Source organism: Pyrus communis, chromosome 11, assembly GCF_963583255.1.
Source record: "Pyrus communis chromosome 11, drPyrComm1.1, whole genome shotgun sequence".
Lineage (NCBI taxonomy): Eukaryota > Viridiplantae > Streptophyta > Magnoliopsida > Rosales > Rosaceae > Pyrus > Pyrus communis.
Genome location: NC_084813.1, coordinates 2,557,810 through 2,585,406, shown reverse-complemented (window position 1 = coordinate 2,585,406; position 27,597 = coordinate 2,557,810). Strand labels below are relative to the sequence as shown.

Genomic DNA, 27,597 nt, shown 5'->3' with positions numbered 1-27,597 from the left:
AAAGATGGTGCTTCACAAAGGTTGTTTGCTTGAGGCCCCACTACGTGGCTTTACTCTTGAAGCGGAAGGCGTAGGAACAGAAGGCATCGGAGCGGAAGGCGTAGGAACAGAAGGCATCGGAGCGGGAGGCATCGAAGATAGAGCATTCCAGGCCTCAATACTTGGCCAAGCGCTGGATGAGCCAGGAAAAAGGTGCCTCTGGAGGAAAGACGAGAACCTTTGACGGTCACTGTGAATCCGACCTTCAGACTCTTGCAGCTCATCAAGCTTCCTCTTCATGCCCGTCGAATAGTTGTTTGCAAGCACGTGCAAACTTCTATTCTCATACTTCAGCTGCTGGATCTCCTGCTTGAGACTTTCCACCTCTGCCATCAATGATTCCACCTGACGGGAGCGGGCAAGCAGGCGTTGGCCCATGTTGGACACAGAACTCGCACACTGAACACTAAGTGCGAGGGATTCTTGAACGGCCAACTCATCGGACCGTCCTGACAGCAGCCTACTATCTTTCGGAGTGAGGAGGTTCCTAGCTACTATTGTAGCTGTTGTGGCGTCCTGCATCACGGAGTCTTCACCTGTGAGAGGACCGTTAGAAGAAAAGAAAGAAGGGCGCCATACGTTACCTTGACGCGGCGCGCCCGTATCACTGCTAAGGCTCAATTCCAAGCTAAGGTTTGATGAGTTTGCCATTTTTCAAAAGTGTTCAAAGAGAAGGGATGAAGTTAAATTTCGAAGGGCCGGAGACGATTTTCAAGAATGGGAAATCTTCAGAGTGTGTTTGTGGCGGTGATCGATACCTCAATAAGAAGCCAAGGCGACGCGTCCACCGATTCAAAAAGCCAGAATTTCCGGCGTAATTTAGGCGACGCTTTCTCGGCTTTTCAGAAGACGCGTTCAACTTTGTCAAAAGATATCTGACAAAGCTGAAAACACGTGGAGGCCATCATCGCAACTACACCTCTTTAGCCGACAAGCGCAAAGTTCGGCGACGCTTTCTCAGTTTTTCAGAAGACGCGTGCAGCTTTGCCAAAAGGAGCCGCATCTGCACTACCACGTGTCGTTCAGAAATCGAAGGGGCGCCTGCTCAGAAATCGAATAGGCGTGTTCAGAGATCGAAGAGGCGCCATTATTTCAAAAAGCCGGATTTGCGGGATCAAAACGTTTGTCGACAAAGGTAAAAAGTACCACCACCTGATATTATCTCTATATATGTCGACCTTCGTCTTTTATGGCAGGGCAAACCTGAAGAAAATGCCCAACTCTCCCTCACCTCTGAGGGCGCACTCCCAGCAAAGCCTTTCGAAATACTCAATTCTTTCTTCTTCCCCAAAGATGATACCAGATGCCTGGAGTACATATGACCCAGGAGGAAACAGCACAACAAATACATGTGCTGATTCATTCACCGCTTCTTCAAAAGCAAAGGTATCTCATATCATCAAGGTCAAAAGCAAAAGTATCTCATATCATGCTCTTTCTCTGTCTTTTTCTTTGTCCTTGTTCTTACTCGCATGGCAAAGTAAAAGAAGCAATCAGCCGGCACTTGGAGTCAGTCTTCCGTTCTGGAGCCAACTGCCTGGAATCTATTCCTGATTGCTTACCTAGCGTTGCTCTCGAGTAGTCATCTTCAACGGTTGATACACTTCCAGAGAAGGGACCACTTCTGCAAAGAGGAGCGAGTAAGGCAAGTGAAAATGATACATTGAAGCATGTGGAGACAAACATAGGCTGAGTTATCCTCCAACCCTTTTCAATACGAATTGGAAAGATTGAACAAAGAAACAGACCAAAGGAGTAAGCTCAGACCTTCGGGGAAGACCAAAAGAATCCTCCAGCCCAGTAGCACAAAGGAAAATCAACGATGGGCAGAAACCAGTTCAAGAGTAAGCCTGTGGAATCACAAAGATCAAAGCCTCAATGCAATTACCAAGGAGAAGATGGAATTTACACTCTATAACCAGATTTGCGTCTCTAAACTCTTCTCTTTGTTAATTACATTATGCCATGTTTAGTTTGTTTAAGTGCTTTTTGTGTATTTACTTATGCTTTGTGTGAATCTATGCTTAAAACATTGAGGACAATGTTTGATTTAAGTGTGGGGGGGTAACTAAGTATATTTGATGCAAATTCGTTGGATTTTATCACCTATCACTTCACATGTTGTTTCTCACTGTTTTAAAACTGTTTTAGTGTGTTTTGTCTTAAAAATTCGAAAATCCCATAAAAATTTGAAAAAATTGTTTTGAAAAACCCAAAAAGAGTTGTTTTAAAGTTGTTTTTGTGTGTGTGTTTGTGTCTTAGGATACCTTCCAACACAATGATAAGGATTTGGTTTGTAATTGCATGACTGTTAAAAAGAGTTATAAACATAGAGAAAAGTTTGATTTACTCTTGGTATATGCTTGGTTATGGTTATAATGTATGACTTCACATGCAATCATAAAAGAAAATTTAGTTTTTGTAACATGCCTGAAGGAAGGAACTCAAACAAATGCTACAACCCTGAGAGACTTGAGCCTATAACGTTCTTTGGAGAGTATAATCTGTGATTTCTTGTTTTCTAAAATCGTTGCATGATCTCATTATTCTTTGCTTGGTTACTGCTTAGAAGGCGTTTCATCATATAGTTCCAAATGCTAGAACTCATGCCCATTTCATTCAAAGCATGTTATTGATTTGCATAACATATATCAAGATGAAGTTGTGTAGTTGCCACCATAGCCAAATAGCCTCGCTTCCCATATTTCGTATATGTTGTAAGTTTTACCCCCGTTGAGCCATGTTAACCCATGTTCTTTGTTAACCCACTTTATCTTCACCTAACCTAGAATATGACCGTCCTTACCCTTGTTCTTAAAAGATAGTGAGCATGACTTAATTGAATTCCTTTTGAGTTACATTATGAAAGAAAATAAGTGTGGGGGAGAGAATGTTTAAGTGTTTTTGTTTTAAGATTCAAAAGAAAACAAAAAAAAAAAAAAAAAAAAAAAAAAAAAAAAAAAAAAAGAGAAAAGAATAAGTGATTGAAGAAAGGTTCCAAAACACCAATTCTGGGCGTAAATTGTCTAAATTCTCCCTTTTTGTTCAAAAGTTGAGTTTTCATTCAAAAGTGAATTCTAAGTTGATTCAAATGCTTGCTCACTATTTCTTTAAGAATCTTTGTTTTCCATATCCCTTCTTTGTTATCCACATACCCCAAGCCCCGTTACAACCCTTGACTTCTATCTTGAGTGTTGTGTATTTCAATTTGTGGAGTTTGAACTTGGTATGAGCTTATGGTGTCACTGGTTCTCGCGTCTAAGTAGTAGCATTCCATTCATGAGATCATATCTAAACTTGATTATTAACTCCAGAATTTGCGTTCTTTGTGATACATATATGTGAGTGTCGTTTTCATGTTTACATCAATCTTCTCACATATGACTAGATTAGGGTGTGGGTGTGTAGTTAGAAAATCTGAGTAAAAATTGAGTGCATATCTTGAAAGAAATTGAGCAAATTCTCTAAGGCATGTTACTACATTCAAAACATGGTTTTAAATGCTTAATTGTGAACTAGTATATGGTGACTATGATTAAGAATGTACTTAAGTGTGAAGATGACTAAAATCTGTGAGAATGATGATTTTTAACATGTCATGTGCATTGGAAATCCCTAAGACGGTTGTTGGAAGGTTTAGGTTGTGTTTTACGTGTTTAGTGTCGTTTTGTTTATTCGTTTTTATTCTGTTTTGCTCGAGGACTAGCAAAAGCTAAGTGTGGGGGTATTTGATAGGAGCATATTCATGCGACTTAAATGGCTTGTTCTCGTGCATTTACGTTATGTTTCTCTCGTTATTTTAGTCCTTTATGCTTCTTTTGTGTGTTTTCAGGTTCTAAGGGCCTAGGGAGCAAGTAAGTGCATTTTGAGGCCATTTGGAGCATTTTTGGGCATGGATTGGATAGCTTATCCATGGAGCCAAGAGGATGGACGAATTTGAAGGCCTTGTATGCACTTGAAGACACAAAACAATGGCCCTAACCCAATCACATAACACATTATGCCATACAAACCAACCTATTTTAGGCCCATTCTATGTACTTAAACCCTAGCCCTTTAAACTAGTTCATTTATCACTTATCAAACCATTCACTTATCACTCACCACATATCATTCACTTATCACTTAACATATCATTCATTTATTTCACTTCCATACTCCTCTTAATTCCACATGCATTCTCACACATGCACATCATTCACTCACATTTCCACCATTCATTCTTTATTCCTTTCCAAACATCTCACATGCATTTCCACCTTCCTACTTCATCATTTCACCACATTCTCCCTCTTTAACTCACATGCATTCATCATAATTCACAACACAAAACAACTTCATTGCCGTGGGTTCCCATTTCCTTTCCAAACATCTCACATGCATTTCTTCATTATTTCCTAACCCTACATGCTTTATTTATTGCATCTTCACATGCATTCACACACACTTTACACATTCAAACCGTGAGCTCCCATTCCTATATGCCATTTTCAGATTTCCACCCACTAACCTAGTCATCAACACATGCACTTCCACCTTTCATCCACAATGATTCATGATTCATTCACTTTGCATCCTTTAATTCAATCACATACTTTCCCATTGTATAATACATCCACATGCATCTTTAACCAACAAACATTACAACCACATGCACCCTTTTCTCCACATTCCAAACATTGCCGTGTATCCCCTTCATCAATTCCAGTATCTTCACATGTCTTCTAGCTTTCCCTTTCATTTCCACCACTCATTCTTCATCATTTCAGCCACCTACATGCATTAATTATTAAACTCTTCATCATTGCATTCAGAAAATGAGCAAGAAAGCTTCTCAATGCCGTGTATCCCTTTCACCATTTCAGCACATTCCAACACCTTCACATGCAATTCCAGTTTTCACATGTTTTCCTAACTGATTTTTCATCATTAATTAGCCACTTGCATCTTAAACAAACAGCCATATGTTCCCTCCACTACTCCTATAAATACCCTTGCATTCATTCATTCAAGATCATCTCATTTTTCATACACAACACACCACAAAAACTTCCATCTTCTCCCTAGCCGTGAGTCTCTCCAATTTCTGCACCATTCCCTTCCCTTTCTCCTCCATTTCTTCCATTTCCATAATCCCCCAATCCATTCAACACACCAACAACATCCCTTAGTCCTTGTGCTACAACGAAGACGAAGAGAAGAAGGCCTAAACGTTCATACAATTCACGTTTGAGTTGTTGGAATGTTTACGCGTTTCTTTGATTTCAATGTTTAAATTCAATTCTCTTGGTTTTGTAATATAAAGAATGGAAGAGAAGAAGGCCTAAACGTTCATACAATTCAAGTTTGAGTTGTTGGAATGTTTAGGTGTTTCTTTGATTTCAAAGTTATGAGGAACTAAACCCTTTTTGGCTAGGGGTGATTTGAATACCATGATTATTTATGTGATATGAATTGATGAATTCCGGTTATGAACTCTTGATTCGTGAATGCAATTGGCTTAACTATTTGATGATTAACTTATTTGTGTTTGTTGATTGAGGGTCGATACTTAATTAACATGCATGAATATGTGGCTAAAGTTTAAGAAGGTTTCACATAATCGTTACTAACTTATACTTGAAAGTAGTGAAGGTCGCTTGTCACGATCGCGTTAAGTTTAATTCTTAGCATGAGTAACATGATGTCATAGTTGCAAATGCTTTGTCAATGCTTATGGTTTTCATTATTCTTAATGATCTTCGATTGTATCTCTATTATGATGACATGTAGGGAACTTTTGAGAATGTTTTGGGTTGTCGAATGATGCCATCCAATCCAATAATATAAGGAAAATCTGAGGGTTAACTAGTGATGTCACGGTTAATTTGGGGCATTGTCGTTCATAATTCAATGAAGGAATAACTGGAAATTGATTCATATGCATAAATATCATGTGTAGAGAAAGAACCCTTAGCTAGCTTCCCATCCATTCATTTCCGTCAAATCCATATTTACAATTTGTTTTGTTTCCAAGTATTCATTTTAGTTTAAATTCGTCCAAATCCAATTCCCCCCTATTTCGTTGAAATCTTAGTCTTAATCTTTCTTATTTTTTAGTTTTGCTTTCTTCGAGCATTAAATAGTGTTTTATATTGTGTTTTTATGTTTTTAAGTCAATTTAGAAGGTTTTAGCAAGCCCTCCTAATCCCCGGTCTAGAACGATCCCTCACTTATCCATTCTACTACAATTGTCAAACGAGGGTTTAATTTGAGTGTCAAGTAATTCTCGCATCAGCCACAATCGCTATTAACGTCCTAATTGACGTTATGCGAGAAACTGGAGAATAGGTGTCGAAATAATCCAACCCTTCCTTTTGGCGATAACCTTTGGCTACTAAACGTGCCTTGAACTTATCAATGGTTCCATGCGCCTTAAGTTTCTTCTTGAAAATCCATTTATGACCAATTGGTGTACTACCGGGAGGTAAATCAACCAATTCCCATGTGTTATTTTCCATAATGGATTCCATTTCACTTTTAATTGCTTCCTTCCATAAAGGAGCTTTGGAAGAAGACATTGCTTCTTTAAAAGTTCTAGGTTCATTCTCGGACAAGAAAGCAATGAAATCTGGTCCAAAGTTTTTAAAAACTTTGATTCTTTTTCCTCTTCTTGGTTCCACATCTTGGACACCAGAAGAAGAGGCTTCATCATAACTATGATCATAAACCCTCTTTGTATTAGAACCAGATTCCTTTTCTTTATAAGGAAATATATCCTCAAAGAATTTTGCATCCGTGGATTCTAATATAGTGTTAACATGTATGTCAGAAATCAATAATTTTACAACAAGGAACCTATAAGCAGCACTATTATTTGCATATCCAATGAATACGCAATCAATAGTTTTAGGTCCTAGTTTCGTTCTTTTTGGTAACGGAACTTGCACCTTTGCTAAGCAACCCCACACTTTGAGGGTTTTATAAGTGGGTTTATGTCCTTTCCATAGTTCATAAGGTGACTCGTCAATCTTTTTTAGAGGAACCTTATTTAATATGGTATTTGCAGTAAGTAAAGCTTCACCCCACAAACTATGTGGAAGCCCTGAACTATTTAACATGGAATTAATCTTATCTTTGAATGTTCTATTTTTTCTTTCGGCAACACCATTTTTTTGTGGTGTGTATGGAGCCATTGTTTGATGTGTAATTCCATGTTGTGCACAAAAATATGAGAAGGCAGTAGACTCATACTCTCCTCCTCTATCGGATCTAAGTGCTTTGATTTTTCTCTCAAGTTGATTTTCAACTTCGGCGTTATATGTCTTAAACATATTCAAAGCTTCGTCCTTGCTATGAATCAAATAAACATAGCAATACTTGCTACAATCATCAATAAAAGTGACATAATAATTCTTTCTTCCACGAGTTGGTGTGGATTTAAAGTCACAAAGATCACTATGAAGTAATCCAAGTAATTCATTTGATCTTTCCATAATTGACTTTCTCGTTTGCCTAGCAAATTTTGATTCAGTACATGTTTCACACTTATGATTAAAATCAATTCCAAATTTAGGTAATAATTCTAAATTAACCATTCTTTGCATGAAACGAAAATTAATATGTCCTAATGTAGCATGCCAAATATTAGAAGACTCAACAATATAAGTAGAAGCATTTATTTCATTAGCATCATCAATTGCAATTACATTGAGTTTCACGAGGCCATCAGCCATATAACCCTTTCCAACAAACATCTCACCCTTGGTAACTACAAATTTGTTGGATTCCACTACAAGTTTAAAGCCCTTAGCAATCAAAATAGGTCTAGAAACCAAGTTCCTCCTCATCTCAGGAACATGCATCACATTTAGCAAGGTGAGACTTTTTCCAAATGTGAATTTGAGTACCACTTTCGCTTTGCCCTCCACCGCAGATGAGGCAGAATTGCCCATATATAGCTTTTCTCCATGGGCAGCAGGATGGTATTCAGTGAACAGATTTCTGTCAGTGCAGATGTGCTTGGTAGCATCAGTATCCATTAACCATTCACTCCCATTTGAGACTATGTTGACCTCGAACACAACAACAGCCAATTCTTCATTGGTGGTTGCCATGTTAGCATGGTTGTTGTTGTTTCTGTTAACATGATTTCCATCCTTGCGATGATAACAATCTTGTGCCTTGTGACCAGATTTGCCACACACATAGCATGCACCCTTAATCTTCTTCAGATTCTTGCCTTTTGGAGCAAGGGCAGATTGTACAAACTACTTGGTTTTCGGAGTCGTATTCTTCTTCGACGTGGCCTTGGAGTTTCCTCCTTCAACATAATTTGCATTGGCTTCAATGGCAGCAAACCCTCCAAAATGGTCTACCTTTTTGTGGTCTTCTTCCACTCGCAGCCTTAGAATCAAATCCTCCATATTCATCTCACGATGCTTGTGTTTGAGATAAATTTTGAAGTCATTCTAGGAAGTTGGCAACTTTTCGATTATCGCCCCAACTTGGAAATGCTCATTGATCTCGCATCCCTCAGAGTGCAATTCATAGATCAATTTCTGGATTTCTTCAACTTGAGAGACAACAGATTTTGAATCCACCATTGTATATTTGAGAAACTAACCGATAACAAATTTCTTTGAACCGGCATCGTCAATCTTATACTTTTTCTCCAGGGATTCCCATAACTCCTTCGCTGTCTTGCACAGAGAATAAATGTCGTAGAGATTGTCATCCAAACTATTCAAAATATAATTTATGCAACGAAACTCAAAATGATTCCAAGCTTCAATTGCCATTACAGTCTCTTTCGACATTGGATTCTCATTAGACTTCGGAGCTTCTTCCTTGACAACATGAGCAAGATTCATAGTTGTCAAGAAAAACACCATCTTCTGTTGCCATCTCTTGAAGTCCAACCCTTTGAACTTCTCAGGCTTTTCAGAGTATTTTGGCACAACGCCATTCACAGTCACAAACTGTTGATCCATTTTCTGTTTCAATATTGTTGGATATAAGTCAACAATCTGTGATAAAATTATATATGCTAATAAATAATAAATGCGAATAGGAAATTAACAGAGTATGAATAACGAAATAATATTGAACAGAAATATAAAAGATCGAGGCTTGCGTACCGCAATGTCCTTGAAACAAAAATCTCATCCTTACTCAGTGCTTGTAGTTCTACGGACGTTTGCTTCACCAAGATTCAACGATCAAGTCAGAATTCCAGCACCGGAAAAATTGACTTCTGGCTAATTTCTATGTGGTTCTCTCAGTAAGGATGTTTTGGATTATAGAAGAATAATTGTTTTTTCTATATTCTAAACGCCATGCAGATGGATGTATATATAATATGATTATGCATGTTCGCAACAGGTATGAGGAAGGGATACATCTATTGGGAGACATCTTCTCAGAGGGGTGTTTTCTTTCTATGTTTTTTCACACTTCAGACTTCATCTGAAAAGATGAGTCTGTTGGTAAAAAAAAAATAATTAATTAAATTCTAAATTAATTAAAAATAATTATTTAAATCCAAAAATAATTAATTAATTTAATTATTAGAGCCCCAAGGCCCAAGGCCCATCTTTTGATAGTTAATTATATATTAATTATAATTAAGTATACCCCAAAGTCCAACCCCAAAGGTGAGCCTAATTTTAGTCTCCAAGGTCTATCACTCTAATCACTTTCTATAAGGGACAAAGCCTTATAAAGTGAGGAAACCTTTTCGAAATGACCAATGTGGGACAATGAAATTTCTACTCAAAATTTCCAACAATTAATAGACATGTGGTGAAAATGCATGTTGGCTTCTTTTAATATTATTTCATATGCAAGCTAGCAGTTGAGCCTCTCTATACAAGTTCAATGTTCTGAGCAAAAATAGCTCTCTTCTCCATATAAAGAACCAGAGGTAAAATGATTGAATACACTCAACCAATCAATCAAACAATTCAACTCAGTTTAAGCTATGCACCATTTTTAATATTTCGATTACTTGCAAAAGCCTTGTATTTCCTTTTTAAAAGTTTTGCTGCTCACTCAACAATATCAATTTCCTTTGCATTTTCATTTCAACCTTCAAAGCCATTACCCAAACCACTAGAAATTGCCACAAGACTAGACAACTTGCCTGATCCCTTGGAAACAAGCTCCAACCTTGTATTTGGCATCCCTTTGTATTTATATGACTTTGTAGTATAACTAATTACATTTACGTACGACTACATTTCTAGTCATTTAAATTACAAGCAATTTATAATACCATTCATTTAATTTTCCCTGTCATTTACACTTCAAGCAAACTTGTCATTTATAGATTGTTACATCTCTCCACATAAGCAAAGTCCTTGTTTTTAAGGTAAAGAAATAATTTTGATTTTTAAGTCACTCCCACTCAATGATGCAAGCGGCAACTAGTAGTGACACGCTCACAACCAACAGTCTTTTATTCAAGCAGATTTTCAGTATGCCCATGAAGCCCATGGAGAATTTAGGAAGCGAACAATGACATTGAAAAAATTAGACAAAAAAATTGGAAAGAAGATGAAGAAGAACTGAGCAAATAGAGCAGAAAATTTAAGTCTGTGAGCTCAGAGAAACAGAGGTTTTGGTGAAATACGCCCAATTTGATTAGACCCAGATGAAAATTTGAAGATTTTTGAAAATTGAATATGGGTGTTGTAAATTGATTGAGTTTTAATTAAATGGCACTCGTAAAGCTGAGAAATGCCAGAATTGGTAAGAAGATGAAAAAGAACTGAGCAAATGGAACAGAAAAAAGTAAGCCTTCTGGCTCAGAAAAACAGAGACTCTGGTGGAAATTTTTAAATTTGATTAAGACCCAGGTGGAAATTTAAAAGCGTTAGTCGAAAATTGGTTTGGGTTTTACGACAAAGAGAAATTACCAGAATTTGGAAGAAGATGAATAGAAAAATGGTCAAAATTAAATAGAGAACTAGTATCGTTAAGCTCAGGAACTGAATTCGATAAGACCTATATGGAAATTCAGAACCTTTTTCATGAAATTTGATCTGGGTTTTGGTCAAATTGCTTGGAATTTGCTGGGACCTCCGTGCACATGCCTCGGGTAAAGGACAGCAAACTGGCATTCCCTTTTTTGTTTTTTATGTTTTTTTTTTTTTTTTTTTGAAATTTTGCGCAAGTACCACCTGAACTTTTAACTGTAGTTTTTTTACCACTTGAACTCTCTTAATTGTTGAAATCTACCACGTACAGTTACTGTTGGGGGTATTTTCGTTAATTAACTTCATAAGTCTAGTTAGAATAAAATAACTCCTAAATAAAACTGTTTAAGTCAATGTGGCGCCAAAATTGGACGCATAAGTCAAACCCTCAATTTTGGAATAAAAATTACTAGATTTTTGCATAAATTCATTTAGTATGTTATAGTTATGATTCCATAGTCCTAAAACATTTTACCTACAGGATGGCAAGACAACTAATGAACAACGTCAGGCCTCAACTGTGCAGATTAAGGGCCAACTGTGCATATTAGGGGATAACCTGTGAACCAAAATTCTGGTTGCTGCTCTTCTTAGAGGGGGTCAAATAATTAGTGTGGTGGGGAAAAGATGACAATCTGGTGTAAAATAATTAGGGGACACATATCACTTACGGGTCCAATTTTAGCGACATATTGACTTAGACAGTTTTATTTAAGAGCGATTTTATGCTAACTAGCCTATGAAGTTAATTGACGAAAATGCCCCCACAAGTGATGTTTTAACAACAAAGATGGTAAAAATACAAAATTAAAAGTTTAGGTAGTATTTGCGAACATGCTTTCAAGTTCAAGTGGTATTTATGCAAAATTCTCTTCTTTTATTTTTATTTTTATTTTTTTAAAAAATAAAAAGGGTGAGGAAATAAAATGCATGGAAATAATAAATAAAGTTTGAAAATAAATTTCTTGGAAATAATAAATTGAAAACAACAAGACCTGTTGAATTCACCATAACCAATTTTACTGAATTTCGTAGTATGTTATGAACAAGTTGTTTCCCTTTATTGATGATCAATTTTCCCTAAATTATTAAATAGATATGGTATCTGGTTAATCAAAAGTATCCTTGCATCTCAATTCTCCATGGGATCTAGACAAATTCAAATAAGTAAGAACCCTTTAAGCACCATGGAAATCATTGGAAAATCACACAAACCCTAATTGCATGGCATCTACAAATAGGAATTCATGGTATCGATTGCAAGAAGCTAAACTCAAGATAAGTATGACATCTACTCTAACTTGCATCAAATAAACTCAATTAAAACCTAGATGGCGATTAAGCATCTAAATGAAATTAAGCACATTGCGAATGACAAAAGATACTCAATACGAAAGAAATACTTGATACTAATAATTACACGAAGAAATTAAATATTCATGATCACAAGGAGAAGGATTCCCACGTCACTATCATCTCTAAAACTAAAATGGGGCTGCTAATTAGCCTCTTGAACTATTGGAATTATTCAGGATCTGCATAACTCTAGTACTGAATCAATTAAACAATAGAATTTAGTGCATTTAGTCTGTTCGAACATAGAAAATCCAAATGAACTATATGATTAAAATATATGAAAGTGTGATCACATCACACTGTAGTTTTCTCCTGTAGCCCAGACTTAGGTGTTCCTCAGAGACCCTCACATAGGGGTGGTTCGGTATGGGATACCATACCGAAACTAGTATCCCAAATCCCAAACCGAAACTTTTCGGGACGGGAATTTGAAGACCAATCCCAAACCAAATTTTCGGGAATCCCAAATTTCGGGAATCCCGAAATATTTTCGGGATTTTGGGACAAATCGGGAATCCCAAATTGAAATATGAAATTATGAATTGTTCTTCAAATATATAATTCAAGAGCACATTCATGAACTTGGAATTTCATTTCATTCACACTACCATTTAATTGAACACTGGCATGCTTGACTCTTTTTATCATAGTCAAAATTCAAATTAATTAAACTCTTTTTGCAATCTATTGAGAGATAAAAGAATCAAGCCTTCTGAAATCATCAGTCATGGCAGCAGCAATAATAAAATCCACATGAATATCAAATAGAACATGAAAAATATACAAGGTGTAGGGCATTTTAGGTTGCTGAGCATGAATTAGAAACTACTAGCATCAATTATAAAAGAATAATATATATATGTATAAATATATAATAATTAATATTATATATTTTCGGTTTGGTATGGGATTCCCGAAATATCGAGAAGCCAATCCCGAATCCCATACCGAAATTTTGGGATTGGTTCGGGATAGCATCCTGAAAATTTCGGGAATTTCGGTTTGGGAAATTTTTGGTTTGGGATCGGGATTTTTTTGGTTCGGTTCGGGATTTTCGGGAAATTTTTCCACCCCTACCCTCACATTAGCAGAGTTTCAGGTAGTCTCAGGGGACCACCTAGGTACCTTAATGGATCCGTCCTCCTTGATGTCATAAAGGAATACATTACTACAATTAATTAACCTATTGATTCTTGAAACCAACAGTATGAGTTGTGGCAATTTAATAAAAATAATGTATTATTATGTATAGATTTGAGTTTAGAGACCAAGCAGAGACATTCAACTGATCAGTAAAATAAAATAAAACCATATCGGGAAAGGAACAATAAAAATTCATATGTGAAAGTTAAATATAACATAAGATGAGAATTAGAACAACGCTAGGCTATGAGTCCTACTTCTGTGAATATGATCTCAACAAAACAATGTGCCATCAATATATCTTATACCATGCATACAAATATATATATATATATAAGAGAAAATGGAACTTAATTTTCTCTCAACTTACTTGACTGGAACCATACTTTCCACATAAATAAGAGCTTGGGAACCCGTAACTTCATTGAGAATAGGAGGAATATGAAGATAGTTGAGATTTCCTGTGCTAGAATTATAAGAGGTGGCTCTTCCACCAGAGACAACCATAAGAAGCTCATCACTTTTCCAAAATGTAAATGGATTCTCAATGCCTTTTAAAGGTCCAAAGGTTAGGAGTTTAGTCCATAAACTCTTAACTCTGTCATAGTCATCCATTAGCCATATTTCACATAATGTAGCATCCTCATCACTTGGATCGCAACAAGAGCAAAAAGAAGCAATTGATTCATTACAAAGAAAGATATTAGAAAACTTAAAATCGGATTCTTTCCAAAAAGGCAATTGTATCCTATGAAATATCTCATCACCTAAATCAAATGAAAGTATGTATTTCTCGCCGTCGGTTGCAAACCAATAACAAAATCCCTTCAAGTACGTTGAACAAGAACAATCATAGGTTCCACTAGATATATCAATCTTGATCTTTCTCCAAGAGTTAGCAGCCGTGGTGTATACCTCAGCCGTGTGAGGAAGATCAATACGATGATAGTTGTATTGCTCATCATCTGAATACTCACAATTTTCTATAATTTGCACAACCTTGTATTCTTTAGCTTTGCAATCATAGCCAAATCCCAATCCTATGACGATCGCCTCCAATTGGAATTTTCTCTTGGGACGGGAAGGTTGAAGAAGGCATGAAGGAGGAAGTTGACTGAATTTCCGCGTTGCAGGATTACATAAAAGAACATTTACCAAATGAAGAGTTTTCCATGCTCTTACACAGACAATCCCATTGCAATAACCGTCAATCTGTACAAAATCATGATCTTCCAAAGGAAACGGTATACTTAAGTCCTCAACATCATAATAAAGGTTGTGCTCATCACTATCAATGGAAAGATTAATCATGGACCAGAAAACTTCTGGTTTCCAACTGTTGTCCGGGAAAACAAGAGGCTGAGAACGCGAGAGAAGGATGCAAGTGGAGGATGATAGTTTGTTGTCCACGGAATTGTTGAGGTGTTTGGCCACAAAACTTGGACTATTGATAATAGTACACCAAGATTTGCGTATGCATTTGAATCGCATCAGAGACTTGGGTTGTAACCTGGACAAGATTTCGACCACCCTATCTTCAAGAGTTTCACCTTCACGCATTTGGGACATTTTGGCAATTTTGTTCCACAGGAATTCTTCACATGTATACAAAATAACATCACCAATTTGAGAGCCAGACTAAATCAAACTACAAGTCCCTAAGGCCTGGTAGAACGAGGTTCAATTTCAACAGTACTAAATAGAATTGGAGTTCCACGACCACAACATATATAGCTAAAAAAAAGGGGTGATTAGTCAGTTCGAGGTTTATGGAGGATCATATGTTCAAATTTTCCTATTTTTAATTTTTTTTATTTGATATAAAACTAACCATTCAAATTTCACATCTTAATTCTACATTAAATTCATGAAATAAAAAAGGGTTTTTATCATAAATAATCCCTTGAATTCACCTTCACCATCAATATGGTCTATAAAATTGAAAATCAATCAATGTAGTCCCTGAAAATAGGTGTCGCAATCAATGTGGTCATTTCATCACAATTTTGTTAAGTGTTGATGTGGCATGATGAGCCAATTTCATATTATATATTTTACCCTATTCTTAGTATATTTTAGTTAATAATTTGGAAGAATTTTGATACTTTGAATTATATTTTTAATATAGGACTTTCGATTTCTTCTGGGGCAAAATATGGTCAAATGGACAAATTTTGGAGTAATTCCAGTTGGAGGATGTTCGTGAGTCACTTAACTTGATCGTATCAAAATATTAGATTTTTCTACTAAGCAGTTACTTTCTGACGATAAAATAAAGGAGTGATGCGCGGTGTTGGAATAGTGACATTTTGGGCTTGAATTGCGTTTTTGGAGCCCAAGATGATCTCGGATGGGTTTGTGGCCTTCTAGAGATGTGTTCATAGTGTCCTGATCTTCAAAATAAACTATTATGGGCCAGATTTGGAGGAGATTTGAGGCTAAAATGTAGCTGGACAATTTCTGTGCAGTTTATCCTAACTTAATTAGGACTTTATGCTTTAATATATTTTATTATTACTTAGCTTCCTAGTGGATATAAGATATTTGGTTCCTAGGGTTTGTGCGGCTAACTTTGAGGGAGATATAAAAGGTTTTAGTCAGCCCTAGTTTGGGACTACGCTTACTTTTATGAAACTTTGGAGACAAAGAACTTTGCTAGGGTTCTTGAGATTTTCTACTTTAATGTGTTTTCATTGCTTTTAGTCTTAATGATATCTTCTATGATTTCAATTATAAATATGCGTAACTAATTCGTTTTGATAGGGCGAAGCCTTGAGTCTTAGCATGAATATGTGATTTTTATTTAATTGCTTATGATTGATTGCATGCATACTTTGAATTACTGATCACCGTGATTAAAACTATCTAATTGTCTTAATACCTGATCACTATTAGGATCTTTAAAAAAGTAATTTGATGCGGTTTTGGTCAGAAGGTTCCATGAAATTGACACTAGCTTCTTGTGATTAATAATTATAATTTCACTTAAGATGAACACCACGTCTTAAGGGTTACATGGTTTTCCAAAGGGTTTTCATAAAGCATAATGAGTCTTTCATGTTCAGATTTGATCCAAACGTCCGGATGGGTTGCATGTTAGATATACGTTCTATGTTGGAGGTTCCAAGTAGAATATAAATTAGAAAAACCTAACCTTCAAAGTGACATATGTAAATCATAAGTAATTGGTAAAAATACATATGATTGCTAAGTGATGGTGAAACCTTAGTGCTGTTATAAATTGGTATTTAAAACTCTTTTCTTTTATCATATTTTTTTTAATTAAAATTCGTTTTTAATATTACTCAAGTGTAAAATCTCTTTTCTCAACTTTTCATTTTAAGTATTTAATGAGGAATTGTTTCTACATAAATTATCCAAATAGTTATTGAGGAGAACGACCTTGCATGAGCATCTATACTACAACATCCTTGTATTCTTGTAAGTATTTCATGTGTTTTTGACCCTATTTACATAAACATTAAAAATGATATCAAGAAATTAGCGCCGTTGCCGAGAATTTTTTTAGATGATTTTTGTTTGGACTTTTCCTAATTTCTTATTTTTCGTTAAAAAAAATTAATTTTTTTTTTTAATTCAGTTTATTTTACTATTTTCGTTTTGACTGCAGAATCTGCACACTATATGGTCCAGACTAGATTAGGTACTGCCCAGACTGCAGACTTTGATCCAGAACCAAAACTCACACTGCACAGATAGCGAAGAGAAATTAAATTGACGTGGAACTGTTCACTGCAGGACACTTTTCTGCAAAATTTGTTTGTTGATTTAGTGGACGGCAAGGTTAAAATGGCGTTAGTGATACCTGCAACAGGCAGACCACTTAGAAAGTCGTCAGCTGCCCGTGCCTATGATGTTCCTAATTGTATTGTATATCCTGATCAGGAAGACGGTGATGCCTTTGAGATCAAGCACCACATGCTTAAAATTTTACCAACGTTTCGTAAGCTGCCTAACGAGTATGCGAACTTACATATTGCAAAATTTATTGTGGGTTGCAAAAATATTTTGATCAGGGGATTTTCAGCTAAGGCTATTCAATTAAGTCTTTTTCCTTATACTTTGAAGGATAAAGCGGAAACTTGGTTATTCACTCTACTGGCAAATACCATTACTACTTGACAGCAATTACATACAAAATTCATGAACAAATATTATCCAGCATCCAAGACATTGAATTACAAGAGGGAGATTATGACATTCACTCAAAAGCCGAATGAAGAGTTTCATGAAGTATGGGAGAGATATACGGAAATGTACATGAAGTGTCCACATGCTAATATTTATGCAGATACACAAATGAATATTTTCTTTGATGGGCTTAATCCTACATCTAAAAGTCATGTTAATGCATTAGCCGGAGGATCCTTGTCAAATAAATCTGCAAGAGAGGCATTTGAATTATTTGATATGATGACTACAGAATCTCAACAGTGGGCAGCAGAACATTCACAGAAAAGGAGTATTTTTGAGTTATCAGCAAGTTCACCTAATGTCTGCACAAATGGAAAAAATGGAGAAGAAAATTGATGCAAAGTTTGGCATTATTTTACAACAGATAGCAAATTCTACACAGCAATAGTTTGCACTATCTGCAGCATGGCTACACACTACACATTAGGCTGCTCGCAAAAAAGAATCTTACCCAGAGTTAGTTGAGCAACATGTTAATATGAAGAACAACTATCAAAGGCCAAGGAATGATGCATATACAAATCAATACAATCCAAGATGGATGGATCATCCTAATTTCAAATGGGGTGACAATCAAAATCATTCAAAACCATTCCAGCAAATACAAAAACCATTTGTACCATCCAAACCATCATTGGAGGATCAACTAGCTAAACTCGCAGCAACAACACAAACATTCATGGAAGGCAGCAATCAGAGATTTCAGAATATTGAGGCATCCATTAAAAGCTTAGAGTTACAATTTGGACAGCTAGCTACCCAGATTTCAGACAGAGAAAAGGGAAGGTTTCCAAGTCAAACGGTGCCTAATCCAAGAGGTACAGAGGATTGTTGTGCAATATGGACTTTACGGTGTAGTAAAAGTTTTGATAATCATGAAAATTGCACTAAAGGGAATTTGCTAGCAGTGCAAAATTCTGCAGAAACTGCAGAAACAGCGGCAGAACCTGCCAATTCTGTAGCAAAACAAAATCTGGCCAGTGCAAAAACTGTCCCAAATCAGGTTTCTGAGCGTGTTTATGACCCACCATTACCATATCCTGAACGGTTAATACCGAAGGCTAAGGATCAGCAGTTAAAAGACTTCATACAGACATTGGCTAAAGTTCAAATTAATTTACCATTGTTGGAAGCCATTAAAAAGATTCCTTCTTATGCCAAATTTTTGAAAGATGTTTGCACCAAGAAGAAAAAGCTCGTGGAAACAAAGAAAATTGTGCTCACAGAACAATGCAATGCAGTTCTACTACACAAATTGCCTCCAAAGAAGAAAGATACAAGTGAGATACAGGGAGTTCTACTATCTCTTGCACTATTGGCAATTTTGATTTTAAAAGTGCTTTAATTGATTTAGGTGCTAATGTGAAATTAATGCCTTATTCTGTTTTTAAACGTTTGGGAGATGGAAAGCTGAAATCAACCTCCAACATTATTCAATTGGCCGACCATTCAATTACCTATCCTAGAGGGGTCGTTGAAGATGTTATTGTTAAGGTTGACAATCTATATTTACCAGCAGATTTTATGGTGTTAGACATGGATGAGGATTTGACAACACCCATCATTTTGGGCCGCCCATTCATGGCAACAGCCCGGACTCTTATTGATGTTGAAGCAGGAACATTAACACTAAGGGTTGAAGATCAAACAGTTGTTTTCAGTTTGTTTGAAGTCATTACACATCCAGGTGACAAGAAAGAATGCATGCGTGTTGATGCATTAGATGGTTTGCCTCGTGCCAAATTTATGACCAAATAATCAACTGACCATCTACCCATAAATACTCAAAATGTGATTCATGAGTGTAATAGTAAAGCTCAGCAGCACAAAGTTTGATTGCTTGAAGTGCAAAAATAAAAAACAGATCCGAGTTATCAGATGGACCAAAGGACAAGAATAAAAAGTTGCAAGGCAGTCCAAGTTGTGCAAAAATACAGCCTGGTAAAAAACTGTGGTTGTTAAGTTCTTATTTCAAATCATCTCCAGGGAAACAAGAGTCTCGATGGAAAGGTCATTTTCTAGTTACTAAAGTTTTTCAGAATGGTAATGTGGACATCAAGGTGCAAAGATTTCCCATTTAAGGTTACCAAACATCAACTTAAACCATGCATACAGAAATTTGGTGCAAGCAAGTCTTTGACTCTGAAGGAACCAGTGATCTAGCCACCGGACTTATGCAACGTCTAGCTACAGACTTCAAATAAAGTGCTTATTGGGAGGCAACCCAATTTTTCTAAACTCTTTACTTTATTTTTGTTTAATTTTCCATTTTATTACTAGATGCATTCACATATCTAATTTTACATAACAAAAACAAAACAAAACAAAACAATAATAATATTAATAAAACAAACAACAAAAAAAAAAATCAAAAATTTGTTGCTGTCTTTATCTACTTAGTCGATTTTGGTTCTGTTTTTAACAATTAATGGTTAATTGCAGGTTGCATACATGGAAAATAAAGAGCATCCTATACTGGAATCATGCACCCAGCAGCAGGGATATGAATTATTACCTCCCAGATTCACCGATCTGGACTCAGGGTACATTGCAATCTGAGGAAGAGCTTTTACCTTCACATTGTTCGAATCTGTGATGTCCGAGTCCTCTCTCTGCTCGTTGCTTGTCCTATGTGCAGATCCAGAGTTTCCTACCACAAGTAACACATCAGTAAGACTATATGCCGAAGAAATGAAGTAACTTTTTCACATAGGGGCCCCTCATTAGCCGAGAACAAGCTTTACCTTTGCAGGGTTCGGATCTGCGTTGTAACTGGTGTTCCTTTTCATTGTCATTGTTCTGCTTCCAGATTGTCGACATTTGCACCCTAACGAGATGCACAGATTTTAGGGTAAAGTACAAAAAATTACCTCAACTATTAGGGTCACGACAGTTTCATACCTCATCTTTCAAAATTGACAATGTCATACCGCATCTTACGAATTTGTGACAATGTCATACCTCAGTCAATTTTTCTATTAGTTTTTCTGTTAAATGCTGACGTGGCAAGAGACGGGGACCACTATCTATTAAAAAATTAACAAAATATTATTAAAAACTAAAAAAAATATTTAATATTTTTTAAATATTAAAATAATAAATAAAAGTAAAATTAAAAAAAAGGTAAAGTACAAAAAACTACCTCAACTATTGGAGTCACGACAGTTTCATACCTCATCTTTTAAAATTGACAATGTCATACCGCATCTTACGAATTTGTGACAATATCATACCTTCGTCAATTTTTATGTTAATTTTTCTGTTAAGTGCTGACGTGGCTTGATTCGGGACTTACTTTCTATTAAAAAATTATTAAAAACTAAAAAACAATTATTTAATATTTTTTAAATATTAAAATAATAATAAAAAGCAGAAAAAAATAAAAAAAAAACCCTCATTTCATCCCTCCCCTCCTCTCTCCTCTCTCCTCTCTCCTCTCTCCATCTTCATCTTCTTCCCCCACCTGCAAATCCCAACCAAAAAAAAAAAAAAAAACAAAAAAAACAAAAAATCCAATTTGTCTTCCTCCCACACCCACACTCAATTTCCTCACACGGTCACACCCACACTCTTCTCCCTCCTGCAACCCAGAAAAAAAAAAAAAAAAAAAAAAAAAAAAAAAAAAAAACCCTGATCCCATCTTGGTTTTTTTAAAAAAAAAAAAAACAAAAATTTTCCTTCCTCCTTTTTTTTCTCTTTTTCTTCTTCTTCCTCCTTCTCCTTCTCCTTCTCCTTCTTCTTCTTCCACAAGGGGGTGTTGATGGGTTTTCAAATTTTTTTTAATTTTTTCTTCCTCTTCTTCTTCTTCCTCCTTCTCCTTCTCCCTTCTTCTTCTTCCGCACCGACAGGGGGGAATTTTTTTATTTTATTTCCTTCCTCCTTTTTTTCCTCTTCTTCTTCTTCTTCCTCCTCCTCCTTCTCCTTCTTGTTCTTCCGCAGGGGGGTTGTTGGGTTTTCAATTTTTTTTTATTTTTTTGGGTTTGCAGGTGGGGGGAAGAAAATGAAGATGGGGAGAAGAGAGAGGAGGGGGGAGGGGGAGGGGAGGGACGAACGGATGGTTTTTTTTTTTTTCTCTGCTTTTTATTATTATTTTAATATTTAAAAAATATTAAATAATTGATTTTTAGTTTTTAATATTTTTTTAATAGAAAGTATGTCCCAAATCAAGTCATGTCAGCACTTAACAGAAAAATTGATGAAGGTATGACATTGTCACAAGATGCGGTAATGACATTGTCAATTTTAAAAGATGAGGTATGAAACTGTCGTGACCCCAATAGTTGAGGTAGTTTTTTGTACTTTACCCTTTTTTTTTTTTTTTTAAATTTTACTTTTATTTATTATTTTAATATTTAAAAAATATTAAATTTTTTTTTAGTTTTTAATAATATTTTATTAATTTTTTAATAGAAAGTGGTCACCGTCTCTTGTCACGTCAGCATTTAACAGAAAAACTAACAGAAAATTTGACGGAGGTATGATATTGTCACAAATTCGTAAGATGCGGTATGACATTATCAATTTTAAAAGATAAGGTATGAAATTGTCGTAACCTCAATAGTTGAGGTAATTTTTTGTACTTTACCTCAGATTTTACATATGCCGGGTGAAGTTTATATGAGACATGCAGTGAGAGACCAGTTATGGAGACTAGTAATTTTACCCTTTCTGTCTCGAATCTGAGATGTTTGAATGTTGTTCTTCATTTTCCTCGTGTTTCGTCGGCGAATCCACATCCTCGCAAAGGAAGCAAACCGGCGTGAGTTAATGTTTTTCTCTTCCGTACACAAAAACATTAAAAAAAGGAAAAAAACCAAAGATCATCAACTGCGCACCTATTAAATAAGGACAGGGACAAAGATTACCTTTGCGGAAATATTTGAGCTTCCAATGTGCTACCATTTCCATGGCAGAGTCGATTGTTTTGGATTTTTGCCGAGAAGTGGATGTGGTTGGCTATAAGGGTGAAAAGGGGTGAGAAAATGAAAAATGGGAGAGCTATTTCTAGTATGGAGGTGCATTTGGGCTTGTTTGGCAGATTAGATAAAGGATCGGATATGATTAGTTATACGGACTCGGATATTTGGCGTTCACTCGTACTAAATAAGCGTCGGATTAATTTAACCGATCGGATAGGATAACACGGTATACACCCGCTTAATAAAATCAACTAAAACGCCCGGATTATTTAGTCGGGGAAGAAGAATATGGAAGAGAAAGGGAGGGAGTTTGGGGGGTGTGGCGGAAAGAGCTGGGATCAATTATTTGAGATTCTTCTATAGTCGGGGAAGAAGAAGAGAGAGAGATGGAGGTTGTTTGGGGGGGGTGCAAAGAGATCTGGGAACAAAAAAATGATTTCATTTTTTCAAAAAAAACATTTTTGTAAGTTTGATTTCTCCTATCTAGTATAATACTACAGTATAAATAATACGGTCATTAGTTCGATACTGCACCGAACATCTGATTAATTTAGTCAGTACTATCCAGTGACTATTTATCCTATCCGACTAATTTAGTCAGTACTATCCAGCGACTATTTATCCTATCCGACAGAAATAATTAGTACAGTCCGAACTGCCAAACGAGTTATTTGGTTTCTAAAGAGAGGCCTCGGGGTTCTAACAAAATACTTTGCAATGGAAATGGGCGGATGAGATGCATGTGTTAGGGAATCCTAAGGAGTTCATTGCACAGATGCACGCCACATGTCTAAATCGCGTGCGTTCCGTGTCTACAGATGAAAGGACGATTTTTGAAATTGGAAGGACAGGGAGCCGTTGGCTCTGGGCTCAAGGCGAATGGATGCAGAGCATCCAAAGCTTGGTCAAATACAGCTGGGGTTTCTGGTGCTTGCGCGTGTCGTGCGTGTGAGCAGCAAAATGGGCTGCTTTGTCTCTATTTCCATGGGCCATTCTTCCTCCCAATGTGTAACTCTTGAAGCCATTGGATCAAGCCACATCGTTATTTACACCAGGTGCATGTTTTCCTTTCTTTACTTATTTCTTTATTTTGTTCCTTTCCTTGGTTTTCTTTTGTTTTTCTTTTATTTATTTGTTATGTTTAGTTCAGGTTTCGTTTTTGTCTTTAATTTTATTTTCTTTTATTTTTCCACACCTTGAGGATAAAATGTGAAATAAGTTTAGGGGTGGGAAATAATATTTTAGGTTTTTAATTTTTGTGTCAAGTTAAAATTTTTATTCTTTTTAAGTTAATATTCATAGAATATTTTAAACGTTAGAATAAATGGACATGGTGAAGGTTAATCCCACATTAGAATCTTTTCTATTTATCATTGCTTAGACACTAATTCATGAATTATGCTTTGACAATTTGCACATTCACATCAACATGGTTTGTGGGGAGTGAGATTAAAACACTTACTTTTAGTTTAAGTTTCATTTTTTATTTTTATTCTAAATAACATAAAGTTAGTATGTGTTATAAAGTAATAATTGTCTCACCCGAGACTTTGCCTAGTAACCGGGTCAATCTTGCCTAATCAATAGTGATTCTCACGCCAAACGGTAGAGTTTTGGCATGGGGCAGGGTGGTTAGTTGGTTTCGTAGCCTTTTCAGCTCGGGTTAATAAGTCCTTAGGGGTGTTCTACACCTAGTGCCCTAAAGCCCTAATGGTTTGAGAGTTATTGACCTAAAGCTCGCTATATGGGTTGGATCGAAAGCTTAAGTGAACTGACATTGCACGACCGCTACTGTTACTGGAAAAAAAAAAAAAATGTGTGAAGTATAAACAAAATGGATGAGAGGTAAGGGTTTAGTCGAGTCTCCTTAGCTACGTTGATTCACTTTACACCAAAGGAAGTTTGTGATTTTTTTCTAATTGATTGTAAATGGCTTAAACTCTATGGTGGGATTGGTTGGAACTTTTGAAAAGATGTTCTGATTTTTAACGTGTTCTATGGATTGCAACTTTGAAGGTGGAAATTTTTGTTAGTTAGTTTTAGTTAAGTTTTTAGTTTGTTAGTTTTTATTTTTGTTTTCTAGTTTTATTTTGCTTGAGGACAAGCAAAAAGCTAAGTTTGAGGGTATTTTGATGAGCCAATTTCATATTATATTTTTTACCCTATTCTTAGTATATTTTAGTTAATAATTTGGAAGAATTTTGATACTTTGAATTATATTTTCAATATAGGACTTTCGACTTCTTCTGGGGCAAAACATAGTCAAATGGACAAATTTTAGAGTAATTCCAGTTGGAGGATGTTCGTTAGTACTTAGCTTGATCATATCAAAATATCAGATTTTTCTACCAAGCGGTTACTTTCTGGTAATAAAATAAAGGAGTGATGCGCGGTGCTGGAATAGTGACGTTTTGGGCTTGAATTACGTTTTTGGAGCTCAAGATGACCTCGAATGGGTTCGTGACCTTCTAGAGATGTGTTAAGAACAACCTGATCTTCAAAATAAGCTATTATGGGCCAAATTTAGAGAAGATTTGAGGCTAAAACGTGGCTGGACAGTTTATGTGCAGTTTATCCTAACTTAATTAGGACTTTATGTTTTAATATATTTTATTATTAGTTAGCTTCCTAGTGGATATAAGAGACTTGGTTCCTAGTGTTTGTGCGGCTAGCTTTGAGGGAGATATAAAAGGTTTTAGTCAGCCCTAGTTTGGGACTACGCTTACTTTTATGAAACTTTGGAGACAAAAAACTTTGCTAGGGTTCTTGAAGATTTTCTAATATTAAGGTGTTTTCATTCCTTTTAGTCTTAATGATATTTTCTATGATTTCAATTATGAATATGCATAACTAATTCATTTTGTTTGGGTGAAGCCTTGAGCCTTAGCATGAATATGTGATTTTTATTTAATTGCTTATGATTGATTGCATGCATACTTTGAATTACTGATCACCGTGATTAAAACTATCTAATTGTCTTAATACCTAATCACTTAAGATGAACACCACGTCTTAAGGGTTACATAAGATTGCTAGGTGTCGCAAATCAATATGATCCTTCCGCCACAATTATGTAAAAAATTTGTTATATGTTGATGTAGGTTTAATAACTAATGAAAAAAATTGTCTAAATACCTTTTTGCACAATGGAAAATTTTTCTTATGGTAGGCCTACTCCGAGTAGAGATCCCCTGCATAAATTCTCAAAAGCACAAGGCTAAACTAAGGCGTAAGAGGGGGTTTGAAAATTGTTTTCAACCAACTATAGATGCACCTCGGTTATAACATCATTATCTCAAGGTAGACCTTGTTATTCCTTGAGTCACCAGACCACCAAGGAAATGCCGAACAACCTCTACAAGATTAAGGTTGTGAGGATGTAGATTGTCGAAATGTTAACAGTGATGTCCCATACGTCATTGCCAATTGGCCAAGCCGTCAACAAAAGTGAAAAAAGACAATTAATAAACCATATAAACTTAATACAATCGAAAACTCATAGACTACATAAACTTAATAATGATATCCACCATCTTGACTTGGTGATGGACTTGGGTGATAGTCTTGAGATGAATCATCATCTTGAAATATACTCCTTGTGGCATTCCTTCGTAAAATTTCCTTTTGCTTACCACGTAAGTATCTCTTCCTCTCTGGAGTGTATTTGTTGAGGTCCTCCATTATCAAATTAGTTTCGTACCTTTCTTGCTCCCTATCCCCTTCTTCCTTCATGGCCAAAAGAATTTGCGCCGATTCTTCTTGCCAACGACACTGGTTTTCATTCATTATTGCCATTTCGCTAGCAAATTGTGCACATGTCCGATCTTGGGACTTCCCTTTTCTCTTTGCTTCCTTTTGCTTATCTCTACCCGGGGGCCTTGCAAAAGAAGAAGTTGGGGTTATTTGTTCGACACCTTCATTGTCGGCAAAATTCACACCTTCATTGACATCATTTGGGGGTGGGGCTTCATTATGAAATAATCTTCCACATTGTTGGTTCGCATCGGTTCCCCACCTCGGACAATCCTTGAGGATGTTCCAAGCATGACGCAACTTAAAAGCTTGATTTTTTGGTGTAGTTCTTGTCTTGTAAATTGCCATTGCTTTGTCACCCTATGCAACAAATACATAAAAACAATTAGTTACAAAATACTATTATGTACATGACAACTAAAATATCAACAAATAAACTCACAATTTCTGAGGCGCCCCTTCCACTAGGCATGTCAATTGTGGCTCTCTCCAAGCTTCCTTTCCACAAGGTGCACGCTTTGTTGATAATCTTCCACCGATCATAAACAACACCAACTTCCCTTCGACTGGCGTCAGAGTTTTCATGGAACTTATCAATGATTTTACCCCATAAAACCTTTCTATTTTGATTGGTGCCTACGGCACCATCTTCGCTAATCGAAATCCATGCCAAACATAAAGCAATATCTTCGTCAAAGGTCCAATTACGACCTCTAACATGCTCTTTTGCCATCTTGAAAATTTTGAAAATGAGAATAAATGGTATAAAGAAAAATTGGAAGAATTGTAGGAGAAAAGTGAGTTTTGTGTGGATGTTTGAACAAATACATAGGTATTTATAGAGTTTTTGGTTGAATTTTAAGTTAAATATTTTTTAAAAATTATTCTAGCCGTTGGATTTAAATTTGGACCGTTAGATTTTTTTTTTTTACCGTTATATTTAATTATATTTTATCTAAGCCGTTGGTTTCAATAAATACATAAATATAAAACTAAAAAAAAAAAAAATTTGAACCTGAACCGTTGGATTAACCAACGGCCCATTTAACGTCACCGTTGGATTACAAAAAGTAGCCGTTGGGCTGCTTTTTGCATTGAAAGCTGAGGGAACACCCCCCCCCCCCCCACATGGGGTTGTTGGTTAGCTGAAGGTGCTCGCGCATGCAGCGAGTGGGCGAGTCGGGAAAAGGGAACTGGGCTTCACAGCCCCAGTT

General features: G+C 36.1%; 2 protein-coding genes across 2 annotated transcripts; one reads left to right on the top strand and one right to left on the bottom strand.

The window, feature by feature from the left end:
* Positions 1–13,862: 13,862 nt before the first annotated feature.
* Positions 13,863–15,065, bottom strand: LOC137708079 (F-box/kelch-repeat protein At3g23880-like). The gene has a single exon (XM_068447068.1). It carries the CDS (start codon positions 15,063–15,065, stop codon positions 13,863–13,865), a length of 1,203 nt encoding a protein of 400 aa, XP_068303169.1.
* A 3,325-nt stretch (positions 15,066–18,390) lies between these two features.
* Positions 18,391–20,270, top strand: LOC137707728 (uncharacterized). The gene is made up of 4 exons (XM_068446638.1): positions 18,391–18,991; positions 19,066–19,437; positions 19,698–19,771; positions 20,154–20,270. The coding sequence occupies exons 1-4, from the start codon at positions 18,391–18,393 to the stop codon at positions 20,268–20,270; spliced, it is 1,164 nt and encodes a 387-aa protein (XP_068302739.1).
* Positions 20,271–27,597: the final 7,327 nt, after the last annotated feature.